A 25,509-nucleotide genomic window follows, 5' to 3' on the forward strand; every position below is an offset into this window, starting at 1 on the left:
ACAAGCATGCAAAATTTCGACTGAGAAAAAAACAAAAACATTACCAATACCATTTTACACAACAACACATTTGTATGTTTAGCACGATAACACTATAAAACAAATATTATAAGTGAAGAGTTAATCATCTACCGTTTATGTAAGATCTTTAGATGCTCCTGGTAACACATAAACACACACACACATACACACACTATATGTACATATCTAATATATATGCAGGCCTATGCATAATACACACATACACACACACACACACACACACACATATGTATATATTGATACATATATGTGTGTGTGTGTATTTAGATCAACTTTCTCCAACAAGCAAACTACATTGTGTTACCAAATTTCTGATATTGTACATCATTGCAGGTCATCAGTTGTTTTACATCTACATGAGACAGCCATACTTTGTACCAGAAATGTAGGTATTTGGTATATTCAATTAAAAGTTCCTGGTAATAAACAATCAATGATGGCATAGGTAGAGTTGAAGGCAAGATACCATGCGTTATGCTTTTTAGCCATGATCAGAGGCCGCTGAACGGGGGGGGGGGGGGCGTGTAGGGACTGCCCTCCCCCCCCCCCCCCCCCGTTTTGGTGGCTTGTCAAAAAACGAAATAAAAAGAATCGAAAAAAAAAATCACGACACCCAAGAATTTGAGAAAGGATTCTTCTCGTCTAAAACAACAACAACAAGAACAAATTGGCGGGAGGGGGGGGGGGTGAGTAGGCCTACAACCCCCCCCCCAAAAAAAAAAAAATATGATAATTTTGCCATGCAGAAGTAACATGAGAAATGTCGTGATAACAGAGTTGAGGCAAGAAGGTGGCTATGAATGCATAATGTCGTCAATGTCATGTAAAATCGACAGTATATTTTCACAGCAACGATCAAACCATAAATCATTATTGTCGGCTCAACAGAATATAAGATCTACAGTATGCCATTATGGCTGCCCCAAAAGGTCAGTAAAATTCTGTATGTCTTGAATGTTTTATCCCAGGAAGCGTTGGAGGCTAGTTTGTTTTGCTTGCCCACCTATCTCGGTTCTCTCATATCAACAACGTTATTAAGATTGTATGTTGCTCATGAAGGGGTCATTAGTTATGGACATCTATGTGCACACGCATCTCCTAAATGTCGGTTACCAAGACGACCACGTGACGTGCTTACTGCTCTATATTACATATGCATCCCTCTCCGCACCAATCTCTCACGCAGCTCTCTCTACTTCTCTTCCCTTCTCTCACAAACTCTGCATCTCTCGCATCCACTGATGGTCTCTCGACAAATAAAAGGTTAGCCCACCTACCGTTTACTCCACTTCGCTCTATGTGCGTCATTCAGCACAGCGCGCGCATCTTCTTCATAAGGCAAAGCTGCAGCAAACTGTGCATACACACAGCTCACACACAGCGAGTGTAATTATCCGTGCATGTACGCACGAACTACCTGCACAGCGGGCATTGTCAAATTGGATGCTGATAACACATTACTTTAGGGAGAGAAAGCTAAAATCGCATCACCCATCTCTAAATATGGCGGCGTATCAGCATATTTTACTTCTTCTAGCCCTTTTCTTGGTCTGCATGGGCCAGGTTTTTGCCAACGACAGGAGAGAAGAATGGATCGCAGCGTTGTCGAAATTACCCGGGCTGGAAAACAGATTCGATCTCGGCGAGGATGTGGTAGAAGAGGATGATGACGGTGGAGATGTGATGGGTGAAGTGCCGTCGGAGTTCTTTAGCTATGGATCGTCATATAACCTTCAGGAACCTTACTCTGTTTATGGGCAGTCTGTGGAAGGGGAGGCAGCGGCAGTCCCTCCTGACAATGGAACAGCCGAATTAAGGATGCCAAACGTGCATCCAACGAAGGTGTGTATCATGCACTTGTCAATAATACTCTCCCCTTTCTAGTAGTTCGACTAAGATGGTGATTTACAAGTTGAAGATGACGTTTTCATTAAGGTTTCTCACCTCTAGCGGATTTCTGATGGGTATGGTCATACTATTGTATTGGTGAATGTAGAACAAACCTGTTCAGATCATGATTTCAATCAAAGTGTAAGAGATACATAATCTGGGAGAGTAAAAGGACATACAGTGTCATATAACATGCTCGTAAATCTTTAGTCAATCCTGCTAAAATCTCTATCAGTATCTCAATCTATCAACAAAACTCACAAACTCTTTCCCGAAGCTTTGCGATTTGAGATTCCTCCCGTCGAAGGCCGAAGGGGGGGGGGGGGAATCATTGACCCTTGCCCAACCACAGCCTGCAGCCCCCCCCCCCCCCCCCGCCGCTCCTGTTTAAAGCTTACTCTTTATAGGAAAATTGAACATGGAATTGTTAAGTGCACGTCACCATGTTCCCCCGGGGAAGAATATTCATTACACTCTAATGCACCAGCAAACTTTTCCAATCTGTCATGACCCACTCAAGCAAAATGCAGGGCCAAATGATGCATTTCTCGTAAATTAACAAATTGTGCTGTCGATTCCAGTGACATCAATGCAGTAGTATCACTTAAGATTAATTCATCTCAATAGGATTAATGTCTGTGCCATATTTTATTCCAGTTAAAAACATGAATAACTCATATTTGAGTGATTTGTCGAACCCCCTCCCCCTCGTTAAGTAGGGCAGTACATGTATTTACGTGTACAGTGAGTTAACTCACTACATTAAGCCTATACTTGATGATCGAGTTCATTATGATACACATGCCAGAGAACGCAAAATATACAAGTCTCCACGAAATCTATACACACACACGCGCACACACACACACTATAAGACACATGTATATATTATGATTATACAAGAGAGTAGTTGAATAACTTGAATTTACTTTTGAAGACACTTTGGAGATGGGGCAAATTATTTGTATAGGGCCCCATTTTTCTCTCTCTCTCTTCTTTCGTTCTTTAAAACAACAACAACATTTTGGAGAGATGTAGTCTGAGTTGTTTCAAGGGGTAAATCATTCTACTGTTTGCATTCTTGTAAACATAATATTGTATTTTTTTTTAGCGAAAACTGTTCCAGTATGTGGAAGGTGATACGTATAAATCACTCTACCGAGTGAGATAATTATGATGAACCAAATGGATTCTTTTGAGCATGATTGTATTATGTTGATAAGTTTCTGGTAAGTCATAGGCATGCAAAAGGTTTACAGGATATTCCAACGTTAAATGCATCGCAATGGGAAAAACGTGTGTAAATAGTATGTGCGAATGCTTCTATTTTTCCTGCCAAACTTGAGTGTTGATGGTGAAAAGAAAAGAAAAGAAGAGTCTCGCTTCGTGAGAGATGTAAAGGGTGACAATGGGGAGCGAAGATTCCTCTCTATGGATGTCTGAAGGTGGAGGTGGGCTGGGGTGCATTGTAGAGCACCAGCCGTGAGTGTAGATTGGCATGCTGTCTTTTGAAGAGAAACAATGCTTTGTTTGACGCAAGATGATAGCAGAATGATAACTATAAATAATTATTATCAACCGCTCATGTGGAATCAAGCAGAAGCTTTTCAAAACATTTCAAGAGGCTCCTTGGTGCTGGGTTACGGTTTGTTAAATGATGTTAATCTGAATTTAAAAAAAAAAAACGAAAACAAATTGAAGGCCACATACAATACAGCCTCACATTTTCCGACATCACATCAAATTTGATCAACACATATTTACTCGTGATGAAGAGGGAAAAATAGGAAACAACAACATTGCAAGATTGATGCATTTCTGCCAAAACAATAGACGGGAACTGATTCCATGTAAAATACATTAACATATATGTATTTTGTTGTGTTTTTCCCCATTTTCTCCATTCATACACACAAAGTAGTTTCATGTAATGAAAATGTTGGAAATGCTAAAAAAAAAAGTCAATCTTTTACAGTATATTGTACCTTGAAGAAAGTTCGGAAATTAATTGGATAAAAGAAAATGTTTCGTTATATTTAGATATTTTCTGATTTGCCATCACTGCTTTGATTTGCATTAGGCTAATTTCAGTACTTACAAAAATGATTGGTTACAAGAAACTTCTATATACCTGTTTCTGTTTACATTTTATTATAAACTAATACCCAGTCGCATGAAGGGCACACCCAACAGGATTGGCTGCTTAGTGCACTCATATAAATGGCATGAAAAAACACAAGCCAGGCGCTATCTCTAAAATCAAAAGAAATGGGAAACGGGAAAGTTGGATTGAGTAAATTGTATTTCCCAATAGGAATGGTGGAATCATGAAGGAATCACTATTGCGGAATTCTATTTTTGGTCTGCCTTGTAGGCCTAACTGTAAAAAATTAACCCATACTTTTGCTCTATTATCATGTAACATAATGTTTTCATCGCTTCATACGTTCACATATCAGGCCTATATTGTGAACTCTTTTTTTTTTCTTACGTCTAATCTTGTGTGAAAATACAGTTAAGATTCGGAATATAGATCAAGTTCTGAACAGCTTGCTCCTTCCACGCTCTTTGCTAATAAATGATTCAGATTTTGAAGTATAACAGTCAGTCCCAGTGATACTGGTACACTTTCCCTTACAAAACTTCTAAAGAAGGAGCTGAATCAGGTTCGTTGAGTTCATTTCAAAGCTTTATATATACTTAATCGTTATTTTCGTTCGCGACATCTTAAACATGCGTTATGACTGATACTTGTGTCCTGGAAATACGGGTGCTGTTCGTTATTCCGAAGGTTCGCTATTCCGAAGGTTCGTTAATCCGAAACACACAAATTCCCCATACTATAGAGGTTCGTTAATCCGAACTTTTGTGGCGTTATTCCGAAGGTTCGTTATTCCGAAGATTTTTCAATCTGAAAGTGAAATTTGGAATAACGAACCTTCGGAATAACGAGCTGTAACCGGAAATACACCCCCGTTCGGCGAGGTCTACGAGTACGATTCTCATTAAGGGTCTCGGCTTCATTGTAATCCATTCTCTCACAAACGGGTCTGTCCAACACTAAAGCCACGAACCAACATTCATACTTTACTTCATAGTATCGTGAGGAGCTGACAGTAATTAACACGACATCTACAGCTTGCCTCCCCTCCTAAAACACTTCGCGCCTGATCGACGGTGTTTGCCAATATGAATAGCATTAGTATGACCGGATCCATCCGCAGTCTCTTTTCCCTCCTGGATGTATATTCTCATTTGTCATACGGGTTGATGTGCAAGGCTATTAATGCTTGGCATTGTATACACAGCTGAGAAAAAATTTATTGTCTGGTATCAATTTACTTTACGGACGTGCAGAAATCATGGTGAATAACTGTCAAAAAACGGGCCTAACGGAAACAAAAATTCAGATGAGAAGTCTGAGAGATAAAAATCTATATAAGATGGATTGATAGGTAAACTGATAAATATTATGCACAAACGGGACATATTGATAGAAGCGTATATATAGATGGACATGCTAGCTAGAGAAAGATGGATAGATGGATATAGATATATAGATAGATAGATAGATAGATAAATAAATAGATAGAGATAAAAATAGATAGAGATAAAAATAGATTATATGGCAAGACAGATAGATAGATAAATGTATTAATGAACAGAAAGGTGCAGAGTGAATGATTATGAATGCGTATAGATGTATAGATTGCTGATAGATAGAGACAAACGAGTCAATATAATTATGCTTGAGTCCTGTTCTTACTAAGTATATACTATATTGTTAAATATTATAAAATTACATAATATATTATGAAGATTGCCTGGCATTGGTGTTTGACTCCTGCAAAATGCTCTTTGCTCAGGCACCATGAATTTTATCACTTCAAAGTATAACGTCAATACAACAGAGAGGGCAACGAGCTATTTATCCCTCATATTCTAATCACTTATCTTTCTATCTTTATCTATACTAAGTATCTAGTATCATTTTCTATTTTTCTATCTCTCTCTATCCCTCTCTCTCTCTCTATTCCTCTCTCTCCCTCTCTCTATTTATATATCCATACATTTTCTCTTTCTCTCTGTATATGAATAAAATGATTAATTTTGTTTATGTGGAGATACATCAAAACAATTTCTGAATTGATATAAAATCCGAGAGTCTAAGTAAGCAGCGTTCAACTCGTATTCTTTGATTGCATGACTTGGCATCTTTGATAGAGAGATACATTATAGTTCTGCAGTAGTAGATATAAGAGATCTACAGACTGTAGATCTCTTATATCTACTACTGCAGGACTGTAACTGATGTGATGTCCGTCTTGATTTTTTTTTTTTTTTACATCCGATTTCTTGGAAATAAAGCGTATTATAGAGAGATGGAAAATGGACATGAAAAAGGAATTTTTGTTTATAGAAATATGAGAGTTTTGCTCTCCAAATTAAAACGTGATAAAGTGGTGTGGACGTCAAATTTCATCTGACTTCAGTCCAACCATGCGTAAGGCGGGGAATCTTACATCGGCAGGTGACCGGAATTATTAGAAAAACAAAACAAAACAAAACGCCCGTTTATGTAGACACATCGCTGGACTTATGCAGATACTCCTTGCTAATATACACAATACATCACATGTATCACACACACACACACACACACACACACGTAGTAATTTTCCCCATCCATCCCACCCACATAAACAGAATGCGTGTGACAAGGGTGAACGAATAAAAAGGAGATACGTATTATACGTCGACAAATATTATCATTTTCATTGTCGTCATCGTCATAAAATGTTATCGCGATATTTTGCTCATCCCCTGACCGACGAATCTTCTTTTAGTTCCTTTACATGTCCTTTGCAGTGCAAAAGTTTGATAGGCCTATAACTTGCCATACGGAAAACGTTTGAACAACGAGATATTCAATTCAATTATGATTGTGAATATTTGCTAATCGCAAAAGATAATCATTTTTTTTTTGTTAAATCATACAACAGTTTGAATAATTATTTGTTAAAGTTTCATACAACATTCCATATGCCTTCATATCAATTACGTAGAGTACTCGAGTATCATGGGAAATCCTAGTATCTTAATTCAATCTTTTTCCTCCGGGATCAGCAGCTTGCTCTACAGAAGCCAAATATGACACTATTTGTCGAGCTCCTATGACCATTAATTGTATTAGATAATGTCTCTGAAGTTAAATGTAACATAATCCTTGCAAGAAGTCATTACAAACTGCTATTGTATGAGTTTCTCTTTTTCTGTACAAAGAGTCGTAGGTGTTAATACCTCACTTTGATGATGACTAAGTAATACCAACAACAACAACAATGTGATCTTACTCTTGTAACGGTAATTGAAACAAAATATGAAGGAAAAAACAAAGGTGGTAAATGCATGGTTGCATACAATGCTGTGGTTTCTTCGCAATGAAGAAACATCATGATGGTATAATAGAATGAAGACCAATGAAACCAATGTTAAGGAAATGTGAAGATGTGAATAAGTAAGCTTTACATTCCATGGGGGGGGGGGGTGTAAGATCATGATGCAGGCAACAGTGAGAGCTCGGAGAATTGTTGTCGGATAATACATGTAAATCAATATGGTGCAGTTCCATCAATACACATCAAATCGTGTGAAAAGTCTGGTGATCAGTTTCAAATCAGTGAATCCATTACACACTGAAACATGATGAGATTCCGTCTAACGTCTTTGATAATATAATGGTGTTTGACGAGAATCTAGAGAGGCCGAGTTTAATAGTGATCGAGCTCTACAGCCTCCCAACGTTTTAGTAAGCTCTATTTATATAATGTATGTGCCATTTGTAGACTATGGTCGGGTATAATCAGTGGCGTAACTACGGGGGGGCATGGGGGGGGCACGTGCCCCCCCAATCCGCTGGTAAAAAAAAAAAAGAAAAAAAAAAGAAGAAAAAAAGAAAAAAACCCTACCAAAATGGTAATTCAAGGGTTAGTAAACTGCTTTTGAAATTGACATGAAAGGATGATCAAGAAAAAAAAATATTTTTCTAAGATTTCTTTTAACCATATAATTAAAGATGTATTATAGTGAAACATTGTTCAAAAAGCCCGGAGACGACAAAAGATTGTGATTCAGTGTGATTCCTGGTTGGCATTTTGAATACAAGCAGGATGTGCGCAGTGTACTCAGAACATCGAAATGGCAAAAAGAGTCGCTGCAATGTTGCGCAAAGTGATGTTTGATAGGTTGTACACATTTGCTATCAAAGATTGATCATTGATTTTGCAGTGTTGCTTTACATACTAGTCTATATTAAAATGCCTTGCATTGCCAATAATAAGACTTGACCTTGGCTATTTCCTAACTCTTCCATCTATATGAAACACACACTCACAAACACAAACAAATTAGGAGATGCTCTATATAAAGTGCAGATTTTGGACATCCTTCTCCCGCTTGGTCATTTCGACGCCCCCTCGCTGGTCATACCTCCCCCAATCATGAACATAAACCGACACCCTTGACTACCAGTGGCGGATCCAGGGGGCGCACCAGGGGGCGCACCGGGCGCCCCCTCCCTCCAAAGCGAAAAAATATATATGTAGCTACAAACGGCAGTTTTTGGACTGTAAAATGTCAAAATTTTCAAGCTCGCTCGCTTCGCTCGCTCGCATTTAATCGTTATGCAATTCTCCTGATGCTGCTGTCAGTAATTGCCAGCAGTTGCGCCCGGTGCGTCCCCTCCCCTTAATTTCCAAAGCGAAAAAATATAGCTACAAACGGCAGTTTGGGGACTATAAAATGTCAAAATTTTCAAGCACGCTCGCTTCGCTCGCTCGCATTTAATCGCTATGCAATTCTCCTGATGTTGCTGTCAGTAATTGCCAGCACTTGCGCCCGGTGCACCCCCTCCCCTTAATTTCCAAAGCGAAAAAAATATAGCTACAAACGGCAGTTTTGGGACTGTAAAATGTCAAAATTTTCAAGCTCGCTCGCTTCGCTCGCTCGCATTTAATCGTTATGCAATTCTCCTGATGATGCTGTCAGTAATTGCCAGCAGTTGTGCCCGGTGCGCCCAGGCCGTCTCCTTAATTTCCAAAGCGAAAAAATATAGCTAAAAACGGCAGTTTTGGGACTATAAAATGTCAAAATTTTCAAGCTCGCTCGCTTTGCTCGCTCGCATTTAATCGCTATGCAATTCTCCTGATGTTGCTGTCAGTAATTGTCAGCAGTTGCGCCCGGTGCGCCCCCTCTCCTTAATTTCCAAAGCGAAAAAAATATAGCTACAAACGGCAGTTTTGGGACTGTAAAATGTCAAACTTTTCAAGCTCGCTCGCTTCGCTCGCTCGCATTTAATCGCTATGCAATTCTCCTGATGTTGCTGTCAGTAATTGCCAGCAGTTGCGCCCGGTGCGCCCCCTCCCCTTAATTTCCAAAGCGGAAAAATATACCTAAAAACGGCAGTTTTGGGAACATAAAATGTCAAAATTTTCAAGCTCGTTCGCTTCGCTCGCTCGCATTTAATCGTTATGCAATTCTCCTGATGATGCTGTCAGTAATTGCCAGCAGTTGCACACGGTGCGCCCCCCCCCCCCCCCCCCGAGTTTCCAAAGCGAAAAAATATAGCTACAAACGGCAGTTTGGGGACTGTAAAATGTCAACATTTTCAAGCTCGCTCGCTTCGCTCGCTCGCATTTAATCGTTATGCCATTCTCGTGATGTTACTGCCAGCAACTGCCAGCAGTTGCGCCCGATGCAACCCCCTTAATTTCCAAAGCAAATATATATATATATATATGTATATATATACACATACATATATTATTATATATAGCTACAAACGGCAGTTTGGGGACTGTAAAATGTCAAAATTTTCAAGCTCGCTCGCTCCGCTCGCTCGCATTTAATTGTTACGTTATGCAATTCTGATGTTGCTGCCATGAGGTGCCCCCCAATGTCTTGACCCACGGTACGCCACTGGGTATAATACAGTCAGTGTGCCTAATGGTATCGACGGATCATCAAAATCAATTATTCAAAGAGAAAGAAGGTAGTCAGGGTGAGATGGGGGCTTTGAGTCCATTACTAATACCCCGATCATAATCAGCAACACATTGATGGGGTAATAAACTTCGCATTAATGCCCGCGTCCATTTTACCAATCAAAGCTGCTAAAATGCCGGTGTTATTGAGATGCAACTAAGAGCATTCCATTCTTACTGCGCAGATGCCTGTAAAATTGTAGCATATAATTATACTGTCTTCATTAAAAAGCACTTTGCATTATCAAATGATTGCTTTTTTAGAGTAATCAAAAATCATGAATTTGCGTTTTGTTGAGTAGTTGTATTATGATCATTGCATCGCAAATGACTCATACATCATTAGAAAGTCGTATTCAATTTCTATAATGGAAATTATAAAAAAAAAAAAAATCCCACGCAAGGAGCGAGCGGTAAAGAAACGCTTCGAACAATACGACAATGCAATTCTGACTAAATAGGTAATGGCACGTTAATGTGTGAGTGAAAAAGAGAACTTTGTGAGTGTGAAAAAGAGTGTCAACATATCATTGTGGCATGTACCTCAGTCCGATTTAAAGAAAACAAACAAACAAACAAACCTCACGATCATTACTCTAAAATTGAATTGACTTCAAACACGACAGAATTTTAGTACATTAGCAAGGTGAATGAGGTCATGACAGGGTATCGGAATGAATCATTGTAATTTGTAAGTTAATAATCTGAATAACGACCTCCACGTACACTTTTTCATCTAATTTCCTTGCGGTAAAAATTAATTCAGGTGCATGTTTTTGATGAATATTCAAAGTTATTAATGATCTTAAATACATGTTGATAGGTGGCTACACATGATGACGACGGTCATCAAACATTGTGGGAGTGCATATGAGTACGTATAAACAAGGAAATGTATAAACTGGACTTGTTAATCTTGAATATGTGTATTGAATGTAAGTTCAATTGGGCGACTCCTAATGTGTCTATATAATGAACTATTGTGTCATATTTTCTATCTTTCTCAGCCAAATGAATACTTCTGCCATTCAGAACGTATGCCAGCCGATCAGGGTGTTTACATCGGTAAGTTTTTATTGAATTAACATCAAAATATCGTTGTCGTAACAAGGAGCATTTTATAAACAATCTTCCCGAGAAACATGTCTGCGCATTTTATCATCATCTTTGAAAAAAAAAAAAATCCCTAAAAAGTGCGCATAATATACATCAATCCAATTAAAAATGTTTGTGGACTAGTGACCAAGGGTATAATGAAATTAGGTTGCCTTCGAAAGGATAGCCTGCAGCACATTCTGACTTATCAGAGCATTTGTGTGATTGATCAAGCACAGCCTTCAGCAAACTAGTTAATATTTGTTTTCATTCTCCTCTTCTTCCATATCTTCTGCTACTAGATTATTTTTGCGTCCTTTCTCTTCATTCTTTCATCTTCTTCTTCCTCCTCCTTTTTTCTTATCCTCAATACCCCCTTCTTGTTTCCTCTTTAATGTTGTTCTTTCTTCTTTCCTTTTCCTTTTCTGTCATCTTCATTCCGTAGCTTATGTAACAGTAGCCTATCCCTATATAGCACAATTTTATTCACACCCGTAGAGTCGTTCAGCTTCCATAATTTTGCTCGTTGTCATGGAAGCTGCTATCATTTTCAGCAGTAAACAAACCATCAGAAATTTTCAAAGATGCGCTATAGTCTGAATACCTCTTTTTGTTAATTGGCACGGTGAATGAAGTATATTATTAAGCTTACTGATCTTTCCGTCTCTGTTAACTCTCCAGTTGGTTTTTCACCCGTCACTACGGAGGGTACAGCGCATCACATACTGATCTATGGATGCAAGGCACCTGGCAGCTATGCTGAAAAGTCATGGTGAGTGTCAAAACGGACATTATATATATGTGATAAAAACCTAAAATTTTCACATAGATCTATGCCATTTTAGGTTTTTATCACATACATAATCACACAGTACTGAGTTTACCACAGAACGAAAAATATTGATTCGTGGAATGAAAAGTGCGCTCTGCATCTCTATTATATTTTCATTAACGTGCTTATGGTTGAAGGTCACATCTCTTACGATGAGATTGGGTAGATGAAGTTCATTTTACTGCCACTGTGAATTGGATGAAGCTTTTTATGCAGATTCCTTTTATCATAAATCATTAACCTCATTAATGATTGGCAAATTCCGTATTATCTGTATACCTTGTGTATATACCAATACTGTTGTAAATAGATTTTATGGCATAGGCCTACTGTCGTAACTACAATTATTGAACGACAATACGTTCATTAATGCCAGCAAATGCTGTATTTGTTGTTTTGGTGGACTGTTTTGTTTTAAGTATAATAAGTTAATTTGTAATCCAGCGGATTGACGTAACAGTGCAATGATGAAAAATTGCCCAGTTATCTCATTTCTAATGAGCGTTTGATTGATTCTCAGAACGCCTCATCCAAGAGCGCTATTGCGCGTCAGAAGGTGACGTTTCAATACATTCCTTTCCCCGCCTTTTTGTCCCTCAACAGGAATTGTGGTGAGATGGACATGGCAGAGGATGAGTTACAAGAAGACACAGCTCCTCCATGTGAGACTGAGTCAAAGATCCTTTATGCCTGGGCCATGGATGCACCTCCTCTTCAACTGCCCAAAGGTGTGTTTTGTGATGTAGTCATTCTTTGTCTATTCTTTCCCCAAATTTGCATGAAGTCCTCTCATTCTTATTATCATTTTTCCTCTGGTCAGCAATAATACTACCTGATAAGTAATAACTGCAGTCAACAAGCATAGTCCTGTAGCTGCTGGCATAAAAGATATCGATAGATTGATTATACTTTCTTTTTCTTTCATTTTGAAACCTACATCCGTAAATTTGAGATCGAAATCACAAACATGTTGTGTGGCGTAATTTGCGCGAACCATTTTCAGTTCATGCAACTTATGACAATCTTCAACTCTATACCATTATTACTGCAACAAATTACAGTTTCTACTACGAAATTGTAAACCTTTAAAAAAAGTTGGATGTATTTTCGTTATAGATAGTAATCATCTGAAATAATCTCCAGAGCGATAGAAGTATAGACGACAGTGTTTACCAATTCCCTGATGATAGTTATCATTGTTCTTAACATTCTAATTTAATCTAATTATTCCTAGGTAATAGAAAACCTGAATAAGTCTGTTTCATTTTGTGAGACAGATTTTATACCCCTTAATGCGTGTGTATCAATACCAACTTATCTTTCACCAGCCGTGGGCTTTGAAGTTGGAGCAGACACTGGCATTAATTACCTGGTACTGCAGGTTCACTACGCAAAGGTCGACAAGTTTAAAGGTAAAATATACATTTTATAACTTCTTAATTCAGATTGTCTTACATGCAGTTCGCTTCTTGTACAACCTGTGGAAAAGAATGAGTCATTAAGAATACCTAAAAGGAATGGGATAATAAGCATGACTGAATGATAAAATGAACAGCACGATCTACCAAAGATGAAGCAGGTATAAGATGCAGGAAGTTTTGCGATGTTCATTATTGTAAAGGTTATTCGTGGGTAGTTCATTCCATTCAAGTACAAGAATACAATTCATGCAATAACTAGTGAAAGGTTGGGCGACGCACTGAGAAGGAAAAACACGTCACTGAAACTAGCTGGCCCCAGGATGGATTCATATATTTTCTGATCACTTTTAGAATGAGATGCAAAGGACGCTTTTGGGCATTTAAAGGTCCAGTTTACCTTTGGGAGCAGTGATTTCAAAAATGTTCAAGATATCACATTTGATGCATATGTGTAGGTGTGTTGTATCATAAAACATCCTACCATATGAAATATTTGCAATAAAACCTAAAATGTAAGGAGATATCAGGGTTTTTCTCAGTAAACCATAACTGTATACGGTTTAGTCTGGAAACATTTTTATTATAACTATTGTTCACATTTTGTGTATTTAACAACACTTAATATCGATTATACGGATTCAAATTTTGACAGTGGTTGTTTCTATCTCTAACTCACATTTTAGAACTATTTTAAAGCACTAATGCTTTCATCTGCAAATGGTAAATTATGCCTTTAAGCAATTTCGACGCAAAGGTTGCGATCTACTCTCGTTCAAAATATGTATCATTAATGTCATAAACATAATCAGCCTAAGAAACAATAGTTCGAAAAGACCGTTTGCCCTCATTTTCATTCTTTATTGGAGAGTATACTGTAAGTTTGACCGACTATGCAGGTAGTGGTTTGTATCTCTGTTGTTATACATGTATGCATTTTGATAAAAACTTTTGAGTTATAAGTGTGACACGCACTTTCATAATGTCGAATAGCCGAGGGTAAATGGGGAATATTGAATTAATTTTCCCATGTGATTGTTATTAACGTGTCCTCCACTATATCATGTTAACCTTTGTAAAGACTAATATACGTTTCGTTCTGTTACATTGTTTATACTCGTAATCCCCTGTACTCATCAATTTGTGTAACTCTCCCCTGTCTCTTTCACCTTAATATTCTATATGCCCTTAATTTCTCTCTCATTTTCAAAGAGTCAGTCAATTTCACTCACGCTAGCTTTTTACTTTGTTTGGTGTCGTTTCTTGCATGTTGTTTTCTCCTTTTCACTTTTTTTTTTCTCCCGTAGGAAAATACTTCTTTTATACGTCTCACGTACTTACCATTATTATCATAATCATTACCACTATTGCTATCATGATCATATTTATCACAATCATCATTACTTGCAATTACTATTGTCATTATTATCAGGAGAACAGACTGTCAAGTTATCATTATCATCAGCTCAAGTATTGGGAGTGCTAAGTTATGGCCTTATACCAGGATTTTTACGTTTAGTATAAATGCTGTTGTTTTGCTGCATGACACTGTCATTATCCTCGTCTTTTGTAAATGAAATGTCTACCAGAACTCGAAAAAAAAGTCCTTTGTGTCACGAAATTACACAAAGGTGAATTTCCGAAAGAAATCTTGCGGGGAAAAAGATCATCTCTGCGCGCATATAGGTTCACTCTCTTTCCTCCTCGTACTTTTCCCAAGTAGGGTGCATCCATTAGCACAACATCATGATACTTGTAACATTATAATTCAAATCGTAAACACAAAAACAACCAAAAAAGAAATAAGTTTAACAAAGTAGTCATCATTATCCATCGAAAATTCATCAAACATCACTCTTTCAGTCATGCGAGAATGTAGTGAAAAATGGTCGAGTCATGCAGCGCCTGTAAGAAAGCTTTGCTTCGACTAATGGTTGTGACTCTTTCGGTTGCAGACGGGTCTACAGATAATTCCGGCGTTGCCCTAACCTGGACCACAGAACCGTGAGTACTTGAAAGATAATCTATGATGGATGGATAAATGATACCTTTACTATATTAGCAGTTTCTCTCTCAGATGTCTCAGCCGTCATCACATAATAGTAACCAGCATTTCTTTAGGTAGTCGATGATATATAGATGATGCTCAGATTGTTTTAACTTTTAGATTATTGGGGGGGGGGGGTAAGTTTGACAAGCCAATACATTGGTGATATTGTTATTTTCTTCTTGTCCTGATTTCACAGCTGTCCTGAGCTCACTATAATCATCTCACTCAACGTTGATTCGAAAAAATTGTTTAATACTGGACTAAGGAAATAGAAAGTACAGTATACTGATAGATTTTCGTGCACACAATGCAATAATCATTATAATGAAAATGGGTGAAATGACATCCATGTGCAACACGTATTTAAAGATTGGAGGGTGACTGCCGCAGCCGAAATCTATGATGGCACCGTTTTCTTTTCACTGCAGGCAACCGTTGAGGGCAGGCGTCTACTTCATGGGGTCGGACGGTGAGATTCCTGGCAAATCCAAAGGTAAGTCGTCTCTTGGGTCACGTCGCTAATTTAGGGAAATCTGATTGATTGACCAAGTAAAGCTCATGATGATTCATTTCTTCAAAGATTTGCCATCAAATCTTGAGCGTGTTTATCATTTCTGCAACGCAACACGACACTGCCACAGGCTGTCGTTTATTGATTTTGTTTGGGTACTTTTCTATAAATTTCGATGTTTGTATCAGATCAATAATGCGAGAAATTGGTAAATTCATGACTAAAATGTATGGTTAGGAGGAAATGACAAGATGGAAGTGAAATGGTTATTTGATCACCTGCCTAGTGCCTTTATGTCTTCCACACTTGCGACTTTACTGCAGCTCACGAGGCGTGATTATTTGTCTGTTGTGTCGTCCAAAACTATTTGATTATGAATCATGTCAAAATGATATCAGCTTTTTCAATAGCTGATGAAACGTTATCATTTTTTTTTCTACAGATATCCATCTAGAAGCAGCGTGTACATACGAAGGACCCCAGGTGATGCATCCATTCGCCTACAGAGTTCACACACACAAATTGGGTAAGAAATCGACGTTTATCCATTAAATTCATTTAACAGATTCAAAACCGTTGTTTCACATCGACAAGCAAAGAACACTCACACACACACACACACACACACACACACACACACACACACACACACACAAAGGGGTAAATAACAAATCAGTATTATCAAGATCATGGCAAATTAATCTCTTAGATAGAACGAAACGTATCTATATATTCAGTCAGATATAAAGGGTACAAGAAGGGCTAAGGCAGTATTTTTTGGCGCATTTACTTGCAGAGAAATTCCCATTTATAGAGTTCACTGAAAGCATGACAATGCTAAAACACCAAAAACAGAACCCTAATTTTATTCAGGTTAATTTACCCATTAAAGCTTTTATAAAATATGAGTGTGATACCAACAATAATGAATAAATCAATCATGAAAGAGAATTATGTCCATTAAGTAAATCAAATCCATAGGTCCAGGAACATTTTTCATGTCTCTTTCCGTTTATATTCAACTAATAATCCTCATTTTTTTCAATTATAAATGACATGTTAGGGTGACATCTCTGCGTAAACTGTAAGTTTAAAAAAAAAACCAATATAAGGATAATAAACTACAGTATATAGTATTTTTGAATAAGATTTTACGTGTTTAGTTTTAGTGTCCGAAGTAGCTGCAGAAATGTTCCGTCTCATTTTCAAACTTATACGTTTATGGTATGTAAAAATGGAAGGTGTTATGAAAATATTGTTATCAAATGCATTTACTATTGTTATCGTGACTGCAATTGAATATAATAGTGCATGATGATGATGCGGTTATGAACTATGCATGAACGGGATACAATTTGGTGTCCATCCAGTCAAACTAAATGGTGTTTTACTGAGATAAGGACTCTTCAAAAAGTCTGATAAATACGGTGAAAACAAGCAAGAAATAACAGCCCTGAAAACTCCCACTCGTTACAAGTTATATACACACCTTCTTCTCAAACCTACCAAAATAAGAAATCGGTATATTATTGGTCAGAGAGAAGTCCTTGACAGTTGTTCGTTTATAATGTGAACTCTAATAGGTCAGACAAGAAATGATATAAACTTAACTATAACTTAATTCATCTTCTCGTGCAAACGTTATTATCATTATAAACTTAACATATATACAGTGTATTTAGATGCAATGTTGAGCTGCAGAGGACAGATCAAGGCCACGCAGCTTAAATATATCAAATTGATCAATTTCTATTTCACGTTAAAAAAAAGACTCATCCACTATTATATAGAATATGTTTGACTTCAACTCCAAGACTGTGCGATGAAAATCCGATACATGAACTGTCAAATTTGTGTTTAAATTTAAACTTGGATGTCACTTCGTTTCCTTTTCTGCTTCCTTTACCGGTAACTTAAGGTGAGGTCGTGTCTGGCTATCGAGTCCGCGATGGAACGTGGACGGAGATCGGAAAGAGGAGTCCTCAATTACCGCAGGTTGGTTTACCGAGTTATTGGGATACAAAAAAGGAGAGTATCATCCCTAAAGATCTCCCCTCTCGGTCACTGGCATGGGGAGGAAAAGCTTCAAATGCCATTGTCATACTCCAATCACCATGGCATTACAGGCCTACAATCCGCGATTGTGGAAGATTAATTAACAAGAACTAATTTGCGGATTACAATGGCTCGAACACACGAATTGAACATTCCGTAGAATTGTTTTGTTCTTCTTGCCTCATGTCAAATTATTTTGAAATAGTTAATAGCTAATCGACACGAAATCTGTTTGCAAACAAAACTCTTAAGATGGAACCCATTATAGTCGAGTCAAATCTATACAAAATATATTTTAAATATTCCCACTTTCATAGTTATTGTGTAAGGTAAACTTTAAATTGTCCCCCACCTTCCTTCATTGTCACTATATATCACTGCTTACAATCACGCTGTCTGGCATGTTTGACATACCTTTCTTTGATGCTTTTCTTGAATATATTTTGATTGAAATCAAGGAATTATTAAGCAGTGGGGTGAAGATATGGGGCATGATCATCAGTTGCGATCTTACAAATTTCATTTGTACAGAGGGAGACAAATTGAAGAAAACTCATATCCCATTCATTTTGATTATTTGTCATTTTTGCAGATGTTTACCCCGATCGACAAGGACATCTCAATTTTGCCTGGAGACGACTTGGTGAGTTTCACAGAGTAATGTATTTTAGGGTAAAATATCAAAGACTTGATTAACATCCATTCTTATGGGACTGGAGAGGCCAGTAGGCCCTTTTGCATTTACCTTCATAGTTTTTACCCGGGAGTTCTGACTGTTGAGTGATATTATGTTACATACGACGGAATTGTCATAAGTCCGAAAATCTTCAATGATTCCCGTTGATTAAAAAAATCAACTTCATTCCTGGTTCATCAGTTATGTTGTAAATTTCAAACACAAAGTACTTTGTATCCAGATAAAAAAAAAATGCACTGTATATACATATATATATATATATATAAACTATGATTATTATGATGATTATATTATTATCAGACTAATTATGCTTCAAAATTTGTTTCTATTGTATCATTTTTCCCATTTGAATAAACTGAAATGAAGTTTGCATTTATTTACGTGGATGAACTAAGAATAAAGTCATGTAAACATAACTAAGCTGCTACAATAATTGTATCAAACAACTTCAGTTTGTCTTGACTTCAGTGCAACTTCAAATAGCTTGTAAATACACGTGTATGCTTGTATGTACAGTGTATGTTTGAACCATGATACTTGTGCATATTTACATATGATAGCAAACGTAATGACGCAGTGTAGAAAAGCAGGTTTAGTCGTGAATAGTGACAGAAACACAAATATATTTTCAGAAAAAAACACATATACAATACTGCTCAGTTTACAATTCATTGAAAAGTTACAAAACGCTATTACAAAATTTCACACAAATGAAACTTTACTCATGAAGACTTGACACATAATCTCATGGCAAGGAAGAAAAGAAATTTGGAAGCATGTCATAGTAACCCTTTTCAAACCATGTATATATATAGCCAGATATATCACGACAAGAAGCTGACTGCTAATATGGTGCTAAGTAAGAAAATACACTACATCCTATCTTCTCTAACAAGTTGTGTTCTTGTCGTTATTATATGTACTAGTCTATAAGGATGTAGTGTGTATATATCCACACACACACATTTGTATAGCAAACCACATTGAGCTTGATATCCTAATAATCCTAACGTTTTTGTCTCTACACTTTGTCCTTTCTTTCAGGCCATGCGGTGCACATACGCCAGTGACCGAGAAGAAACTACCTACATCGGGTAAGAACTCCTATAAATGGATCTACACATGTACTACTTCATGATAGAACTTTGCTTCATGACAGTATTTCATACCTCAAATTTGTCTATGAGACAACTTCTTATTGTGTTTTCCAATTTGGGTTTTCCATACATAGGGAAAAAATAACAGCTACTGTAACATTGATGGAATACTACAAATTGTATGTGTAATATTTGAGGAGTCAAAGGTAGTGATTTGCTACACAGTGAGTATGTAGAGCTCCTTTCTCTTTCCACATGAATTTATCCCCAAACTATCCCACATTTTTTCTCAGATTTCTCTGAAATATGAGGTGAGCAGGCTATTGTGCAATAGCTATTCTAATGCAAACGACCGGTATAGGCCTGCTCGGTTTGGGCATTATTTTTAATGTTAATGTCTACTTCAGCCATAACTGGGGGCTTCAGTATATCTTACCGATAGTTAAATCAGGCACAGACATAGCAATGCACCTAACTTATTGCATAACCCATTAAATTATCCTCTCTTCTTATTTTGGAAGCCCCCAGTTACAGGTCTATACATAAAGTTTGCGAGATTTCACTGAGATTACACTATGAATAACAGACAGTTGCATAAAAATAAAAACATGGCTCTCAGCCACTTTTGACACAAGCGGTGTACCTTCATAAAATTCAGCGACATCAATGCAAGGGAAAAAAAGTTACCATCATGTAGATCATCTTGAGAAATATTATAACAAAAAAGAAAAGATGCAAACCTGAAGCAAACTGGGCTTGATGATCTTCTCTTTACAAACTACACATTTACTTTCTAGTCTGTCTCAAAATCCTGCATAGTATTGTCAGATTTATCTGCAACAATATCATCATACATAAAACATCACATTACAAAACCAATGTGACCCAGATGGCAGTACACTTACATACCTTCTCCACTAGATAAAGGCTGCCACAAAATCTTAAATACTTGTTTAGGTACATGTACAAAGAGACTGCATTGGCTGACTCCACTTGAATTGCCAATAAAGCTTACATATCATATAGTACAAAGCTTTGCATGAAACATGCATGCATAAATGCTTAAATGCATTTAATATTGGCATTGCTGATAGTAATCCATGAATATATGCTTATGACATCTTGAATTTTCAACTATTACCATTTCAAAGAACTTAAAAAGTTGTTCAGTAAATATGTGATCGCAATGTGCTGTCAAGTTTGAAAATGAAGAGGTGACTAAGCCTTACTGGAAGACAATACAATAGGCAATGACAGAAATATATACTTCAAACAATGCTCTGATTTCACAGTTGAAAACTAGATGAAATTTGGTGGAAATTATGAGGGCACGAAAGGAACAGTGAGCATCTTAAAAGGCTGGTGAAATGGACTGTTTATGAAGTACGGAATAGATATCATTCTGGTTAACAGCAACTTGAACTTTGCCTATAACATTCACTGAAGTGGAAATGAATACAAATTGTACAACAACCATCAGTACTTGATTTCAAATTCTGTCCCACGCAAATATCTTTTCATGTTTGAGTGTCTCCCACGACCTTGGTGTGAAACAGGGTATCTGGGAATGCTTGGTAAATATAACACCAAGGCCCTCTTTGAAAGAGCACTGGTAATGCTACCCTTTGTTTTAAAAAAAAAAAATAAATAAATAAAAAAAAAGAAAAAATACTATCATTGTTACCAATTTAATTCTTCATAATCATTACTATTATCATTATTACAGGTGGTGATTGTGATTCATACAATTATCATCACTATCATAAATGTAGTTGTTATCATTAGTGCCATCACTGTCTTCATTGCTATTTTTGCTGGCATTATTGTTATTGTTATTACTACATTATTTTCTCACCAGGATGACAGGTGATGATGAGATGTGTAATTTCTACATCATGTACTACACCACTGAGGACTCCCTGCCAGATGATGATGTTTGCTATGGTAACGGGAAATACAAGTGGTCCCTGAGCTTCTCCAAGACACCGGACAAGGAAGCCAGCAGCCTGGTCAGTGATGCCCAGGCCAATAGCATGTAGGGAGGTCAAGCAACTTTAATCATTCCATTCACTTTGCATCATCTTTTTTGAATCATTAATTGCAAGAAGGAAACTCTTTACATCTTTACAGATATTGTTTTTAAATGTTCTCGATCGGTCACCTGGAATGTTCTCATTTTTATTTGGGGTAAAAACACTTAAAACATCAATTAACATAATACTAACCACCAGGTATATCTAGCTTTCATCATATTCAATTGAAGAAGACACAGCTATCAGTTGATTATCTTGTTGGAATGGATAAGAAAAGTGAAAATCTCTACAAAATCATCCAAGAGAAAAATGTTTGGTTACAGTGTGTACCTTTGCCATGGACATGATACATGATTAATCACTAACGCTATCAATTCAGTCTTGAACACTTAAATATACAGGTTATTACTACAAAATATATAATCATGTCTGAGTTCCTGCACATTGTGCACCTGAAACTTGAGTTTAAGTCAACCCTGCACTGTGCCAACTAAACACTTTTTAAAGTACATAGATGTGAAAGTTACGAATAAGACTGCTTCATTGTGGCACCCACTTAAGGTGTGCACTAAGGAGGTAGTCAAAAACTGTGCAATAACTCTTTCTTTTCCTTTTTAAATAAACTGCTAGAACAAATCCTGATAGAGAGATCAGCCATGACACATTTTTCTAGCAATACGGGTCATTTCATTCATTTCTGGTGGTGGGCATCTACTACGGGTGAAAAGACATGATGCCTTTTTTCTCCTGATATTTGCTGCTGGTTGTAAAAACTCTTGAGCAAACAACATAACAATTTAAAAAACATGCTGCTCAATATATCATTCCAACCCTATCCCACCCACTCCAAGCAAAATCTTAATGGACAACCAAAATATGATCTTTTTTTTTTTGCCTCACAAAAAACAATGCAATAAACGAAAGAAGGTGATGGAAGATACTTGTTTGGTTTGTTTTTGGAACGATAACACAAATTATCAGTACTTCTTAAGAGAAAAACAGAAGGAAAGACCAACTGTCCATTTTCGAATCAAATTTAATAATCACAATGGAGGTAGGTTTTACTGTTGTACATTATACCTGCTCATCCTTCCTCCAGTAATCAAAATGTAAATATGTACCGGTATATCTGATTCATGATGTCAATCTAGTTGTTCTAATAGAATGTCATGCACTGCATAGAACAAAAAGCGTCATCATACTGTACAGCAACCTCATCTGGCTACAAGCATGCATGTGTTACTGTGAGCTAAATTTTTTCCTTACTCACTTGACCGCTAATTTTCGTTGCTTCGCAATATACTTTTCATGACCACCTAAAACTTATCACAATGCTTGAATAAGCCTTTAAATGGCTTCGGTCTAAATCATGTCTGCTGAGGTTGGCCCTGTTAGTTAAAGGTGAATCCTATGTTCTTTACATTCCAATCCCTCCCCTCCCCAACATACACCTGTATGCTGAGCCATAGGCTATGCATAATTTCACACTCTATGATGACACATAAGTCATACTTTATGTCCAAGGGCATCCAGGCAAGGTAAAACATCAGAGTAACACTCTGCTTGAACAGCTTAAACAAAAGCTTTGCACATTTGAATATGGATCACTGTTCGCATGTGTCAAATACAGGAGCATGATAACATGCAGTAGCTTCTATATATTGCTAAGAGTTTTCTTATCACAAAGCAGACATCATTGCTAGATTGTTTTGACCATAAAAGAACACTGATGGTTGAGATGTAATAAAAAACAAAAATCATTTTTGTTTCTTCTCCTTCCTTTTTGTTAGTATGTGATGCACAGTTTAAATGTCACGCCAGAAATTTCAGCTATCTACATACTCCAAATTCAGCATTCCTCACGTACCATACTAAGGTAATGTCACTGTGGACAAATATGTAATTCACAATATTCATCAAGGCGGATAAGGGCTGAAAATATCTAGTTAGAATGAGCATATTGTAGTAATGTAGCTATTTACTAAAAGAATTCAAAGGACAGTGTGATTCATTTTCATGCAATATAAGGGGTGTACATAGTAGGGTACTTATGTATAAATATTAATAACAGTCTGAATTTTCACTGTGAGCAAGTGAAATAACATTGAGGGAAATATCTTGAAAATGTGTTGTCACCATTATCTGGCTAAGTACTTTTAGAGCCATATCTGTAGTGCATCATCTGCCTTTAACATGTTTATTATGTTTGCTCCTTGGACATGCCATATTTGCAATCTGTATATGTTAGCAAGACTCATGCGAAGCTTAATTTGTATGTATTTGCTGGTAGTTGATGATGTATAAATACCATGCTATCAAGAGATAGAAATTATGTCAAATAAAGTATATTTAGTTCATTAAATCCTTCATTTGGCTTGTATTTGAATCATTTGACAGGTACATGTACTCTTCTGAAAATTATCCTGACTGTAATCTCCACCCCTTTCATCACTAGTCTAGACACTAAACTGCTTTATCATTTTTATAAGTTTGCAGCTATTGTGTCTGTGATTGGAATGAGCTGTCTATGTACAAGTCTACTGCTACACACACAAACCAAGAAATACTCTAAAACCACTTCGCATCATGCAATGCCCTTTGCTACTATGTACTTCTTCCATTTCTGAAGAGTACTTTCTACCCTGTCACCTTACACTGTTTCACAAATCAAATCACTAAAATGATTCTGCATATATCTCCTCAACAAAATAATATTACAGGTTGACCTAGACCTTTGACATGTAGCATCACATGAAAAACCGAGTTTCCACTGAATCTGAATTTTACTGATTTCACTAAAATACTGTTTCAATTACTGGAAAATTGCATAATTTGGCACTGACTCGGAATAGGTCTTTAGCAGATTTGCCACAAGTCACAGGAAATTGTTCCCTAAGTTTTTGAGTTTGACTAAATTTCATCAAATATCATCAACATCATAGAAATCTTTTTGCAAAATCATAGAAACTAACCTTAGAAGTCCAGAAATGAAGTGAGGAATGGCTCCTATACATCCCTCAACACTGGCTTGTTCAAACTGAGGAATAACCCACTTAAAATCATCATCTGTATCTCAATATTTGCAATGTTATGAAATGGAATGATTAAAAATGACACGTTTCTATATCAATACATAACTCTAACCCTCCCCCCCAAAAAAAGAGAGAAAAATGATAGAACACACACACACAAACACACACTAAAATATAAATAGACTAACATACACTGTATTCTTATTAAATCTGAGCTTATATACATAAAAGCTATTGATGCTGATACACATAAAATAAATACAAGAAAATTCATATACATAGTAATATGCGCAAAGCCTAAAAAATGAGTACAATACAACCTTTGAATACTCAGATCGGAGTTTCACACTGCATGAAATGCTTTGAACATGTCAGTTGATCTGACACAGTGTCACACTTATCAGAGTGCATCACGTTCCAAGGATACGTAATATCTAAACATATATGCTTTCTTCACATATGTTTCTACTTCTGGAGACATCCAGTCACTTCAAACAAAATTCAGCTGACACATGGGAAACTTATAAACTAACTCTGCACTTTTCATGACAGGAAGGTCGGGACAAAGTCAAATATAAACATTAACAAAGCACACACACACACACACACACACAAACACATAATAAAAAGCAAATTTGCATGAAGATAAATAAAAGAGAAGATACTGCCTGCAGTAGACTTCAGGGTAGAGGTGCAGGAGGTCAGGGGTCAAATG

The 25,509-nt window shown here is 36.9% G+C and overlaps 1 protein-coding gene across 1 annotated transcript; it reads left to right on the forward strand.

Annotated features, from left to right (window-relative positions):
* Positions 1-1,545: 1,545 nt before the first annotated feature.
* Positions 1,546-21,768, forward strand: LOC140231335 (peptidylglycine alpha-hydroxylating monooxygenase-like). The gene is made up of 12 exons (XM_072311489.1): positions 1,546-1,884; positions 10,982-11,039; positions 11,751-11,841; positions 12,505-12,629; positions 13,230-13,313; positions 15,275-15,323; positions 15,798-15,862; positions 16,323-16,406; positions 17,799-17,875; positions 18,528-18,578; positions 19,677-19,726; positions 21,588-21,768. Exons 1-12 carry the CDS (start codon positions 1,546-1,548, stop codon positions 21,766-21,768), a joined length of 1,254 nt encoding a protein of 417 aa, XP_072167590.1.
* The last annotated feature ends 3,741 nt before the right edge of the window (positions 21,769-25,509 follow it).

The sequence above is a fragment of the Diadema setosum genome, chromosome 7, assembly GCF_964275005.1.
Source record: "Diadema setosum chromosome 7, eeDiaSeto1, whole genome shotgun sequence".
In the NCBI taxonomy this organism is placed as follows: Eukaryota; Metazoa; Echinodermata; class Echinoidea; order Diadematoida; family Diadematidae; genus Diadema; species Diadema setosum.

Bases quoted from the DNA above. Each gene is read 5' to 3' on its own strand.
- LOC140231335 (XM_072311489.1), top strand. From the start codon at position 1,546: ATGGCGGCGTATCAGCATATTTTACTTCTTCTAGCCCTTTTCTTGGTC. The intron at 15,863-16,322 runs GTAAGTCGTCTC...TTTTTTCTACAG, and splicing joins GATTCCTGGCAAATCCAAAG to ATATCCATCTAGAAGCAGCG. The intron at 16,407-17,798 runs GTAAGAAATCGA...CGGTAACTTAAG, and splicing joins AGTTCACACACACAAATTGG to GTGAGGTCGTGTCTGGCTAT.